Raw genomic sequence first — 2893 nt, 5'->3', positions numbered from 1 at the left:
TATAGAAGAAAACTTTTGTTCCCAAACCTAGCAAGTTGTACAAGATAATTTCATTGATTTTTTTTATTAATTAACATTATTGGCCCTATGCCTACTTGCTGGGTTTAAAATTTAAAAACTTTCGGGGCCAAAGAAACAAACTATATGGTAATTTGCTACTGACATTATAATTATGAAACTTCTTTCATCACAACATGATGCAACATGAGATACTTTTTATTATTATTCTATATTTTACATGCACAGAGCTTAAATTTGAGCTTCAAGAAAAAAAAGCTACCCTTGATGCATATTTTTCTAAGCAGCAGAAGCAAGAGGCAGTTGAAGGTAATAATGGTATAATGTTATCACTCCATGCAGTGAGTACCATAGCTGGTAGTTATGGGGGTGGGTAAATTTGATAATGTTCTACATGTATGTTTTGTGATTGCACATACATGCAGTGTTTGGTGAATTTGTGGACATGTGCACTGCCATTGAGCTGGCATAGTTTATATGGGCCCAAGGGTGAGGTATATACATGTAATTGTAAATTTGCTCCTATCCCAAAACTGTATCAGTTTATTATTTACACAATTTTATTACTGTGTATTTAAAAAGCAATTTCTACTCATGTAAAATTTATATCTCTTCATAAAGTTTGCCACAAACAATGTAATGCTATTTTTAATAATAGAAATGCTACGAACAGATATATATTTAAAAGACAAAGCAATAGAACATCTTGTTGAGGAAAAGTCTTTGCTATTAGTAGAAAAATCTCAGCTTTTGGAAGAAATCAGGAAACTTAAAGATGAAAAAGTGAAAATGGTGGGTATGTCAAGCTCACAAAATTGTAATACTCAATACCTTTATTTTTAAATAGATTTCAGAACACAGGTTAAAAAGACAAATTCAAAAATGTACCCAAATGAAGAGAAAATATTGACTAAAAGTATGAAACAATTCTATTTTATTAACAATACTTTATACGTTAAAGGGCAAGATACTGTGGCTATGGCTCATTCAGCTGATTATGTTGGTGAGCTACATAGGTCTAGTGACAGTGATAAAGGTAATGAGACACCACCTAAAGGTATAGACCGATACGAATTGGCCATACCACAACAAGAAATGTCCAAGACACCATTGACAATAATGGTGGTTGGTAATACAGGAGTAGGAAAATCAACACTCATCAATTCAATGCTGGGTAAGGAAGTAGCCCAAGTAGCACATGGTATGTACCCTTGCGAACATGATACAATAGAAGAACACACTGGTACTGTCTATGGTACACCAGTGGTGTTTTATGATACAAGAGGTCTGGGAGACCGACGAATAAATAGTAAAGAGTTGATGAAGAAGTTTAAACAGAAGCTTGATGAATGTGGTGATCGGTTCACAATCCTTATATGCCTGAAGTTTATGAACAGATTTTATCATTCAGTTGAGTATTTTCTAAATCTTCTTGCAAGACTGTTCAAAAATAATGGCACCATATGGAAAAGCTGCATCTTAGTACTAACACAAGCCAATGAGTTTGATACTTATTATTATGAAAGTGATGAAGAGGATGAAGGCGAAGAAAATAGGAGTTACATTAGCCCAGAAGTTCTCAAATTAAAAATGAATGTAAGAATCAAACAATGGGCCATGCAGTTTCAATCAAACCTGGAAAGATGCAATGTGCCTGAGGAAATAATCATGAATATGCCAGTTTGTGTCGCTGGGAATAAGAGGCACATCAAATTACCTGTCACTGATAACTGGATAAAAGCTCTAAATTTCCAAAGTACTCATCGAATGGAACGACACTCACATGATATGGGAATGTATTATATCAGTCAAGCAATTGGAGGAGCAGGTGGAGGTGTTGCAGTACCGATTGTTGGCATACCGATTGGAGATACCATAGGCAATCTGGTTGCATATAAGATGATCAACAGCTTATACTGGAGGAAAATAAGAGATGGAGAAGAAAAGGAATTCTATGACAGTAAAAAAATTGATGAATTAACAAAAAAACTAAAATGACAGAAAAATATTTTTATAATCATAATTACTATAATGACTTGTGACTTATACTATGACTTATTAATTATTTTACATGCATTGTAGCAACTTTGAAAGTATTGTGGTGACAAACATACTGTGAGCAACTTGGTGTGTTTGTCACCCAGTACCACGTGATAGGTTCAGAGTATATATAGCTACATACATGTAGCACCTTGATCCCCAGTCTCCATTCTTTCTTTGGATGAGGGATAGATCTATTAGCATTAGCTCTAGTTGTTGACATACCCATTTTCTTACAACAAGGGAGAGAGTGACCACAAAATAATGGAGTATTTAGACAGTGTGGTGTAGACAATATTTCACTTTGAGGGATTCACCATCATCAAAAAGTCATGAACTGGTCTGTGATTTTGCTCTGTTTCACTATTCTCAACTTGCAAAAGTAGCAGTCAATAACATGTATGAGAGAGAATTACCCAATTTACATTAATGCATGTGGTTTTAAAAATTATTGTATATTTATAATTTTGTTGTTTATAACACATGAATATGTTTAGTTGTGTGTGGGTGCAGGTGTATCATTATAATGGAAAATAATATTATTGAACACATACATGTACAGTTAGTTATGATGTTGACAAGTTTGAAGCTGTTGAGAGATGCTTCAAATGCTAAAAGAAAAATACAAGTGAATGAGACAAACAGAGAAACATTAAAATACAAATACACTCTACATGTATCACTCCTCTCCCTCTCTCTCTCACTCACTTTAACTCTATCATTAACTGAGAGTCCTTGAACTGATAGTCCTGGATGAGACACTGTATACCTAATACAAGCAGTCAGTAAGTACATTCACACATTGAGTACATTACAATTACATGTACTGTATTTT

At 34.0% G+C, this 2893-nt stretch overlaps 1 protein-coding gene and 1 long non-coding RNA gene across 2 annotated transcripts; one reads left to right on the top strand and one right to left on the bottom strand.

Annotated features, from left to right (window-relative positions):
- The first annotated feature begins 13 nt into the window (after window positions 1-13).
- LOC109582298 (uncharacterized) lies at window positions 14-2067 on the top strand. The gene is made up of 4 exons (XM_019996971.1): window positions 14-327; window positions 677-810; window positions 866-934; window positions 980-2067. Exons 3-4 carry the CDS (start codon window positions 901-903, stop codon window positions 2014-2016), a joined length of 1071 nt encoding a protein of 356 aa, XP_019852530.1. The 5' UTR covers window positions 14-327; window positions 677-810; window positions 866-900; the 3' UTR covers window positions 2017-2067.
- Window positions 2068-2494: 427 nt separating this feature from the next.
- On the bottom strand, window positions 2495-2863 carry LOC109582317 (uncharacterized). The gene is made up of 2 exons (XR_002185027.1): window positions 2767-2863; window positions 2495-2669 (listed from the first exon to the last, which is right to left on the bottom strand). It is a non-coding gene; the product is annotated as an uncharacterized LOC109582317 (long non-coding RNA).
- Window positions 2864-2893: the final 30 nt, after the last annotated feature.

Source organism: Amphimedon queenslandica, unplaced genomic scaffold (assembly GCF_000090795.2).
Source record: "Amphimedon queenslandica unplaced genomic scaffold, v1.1 AMPQUscaffold_13391, whole genome shotgun sequence".
NCBI classification, from domain to species: Eukaryota; Metazoa; Porifera; class Demospongiae; order Haplosclerida; family Niphatidae; genus Amphimedon; species Amphimedon queenslandica.
Note: the sequence above shows the minus strand (reverse complement) of the source record. Positions and strands in the feature narration are given on the sequence as shown.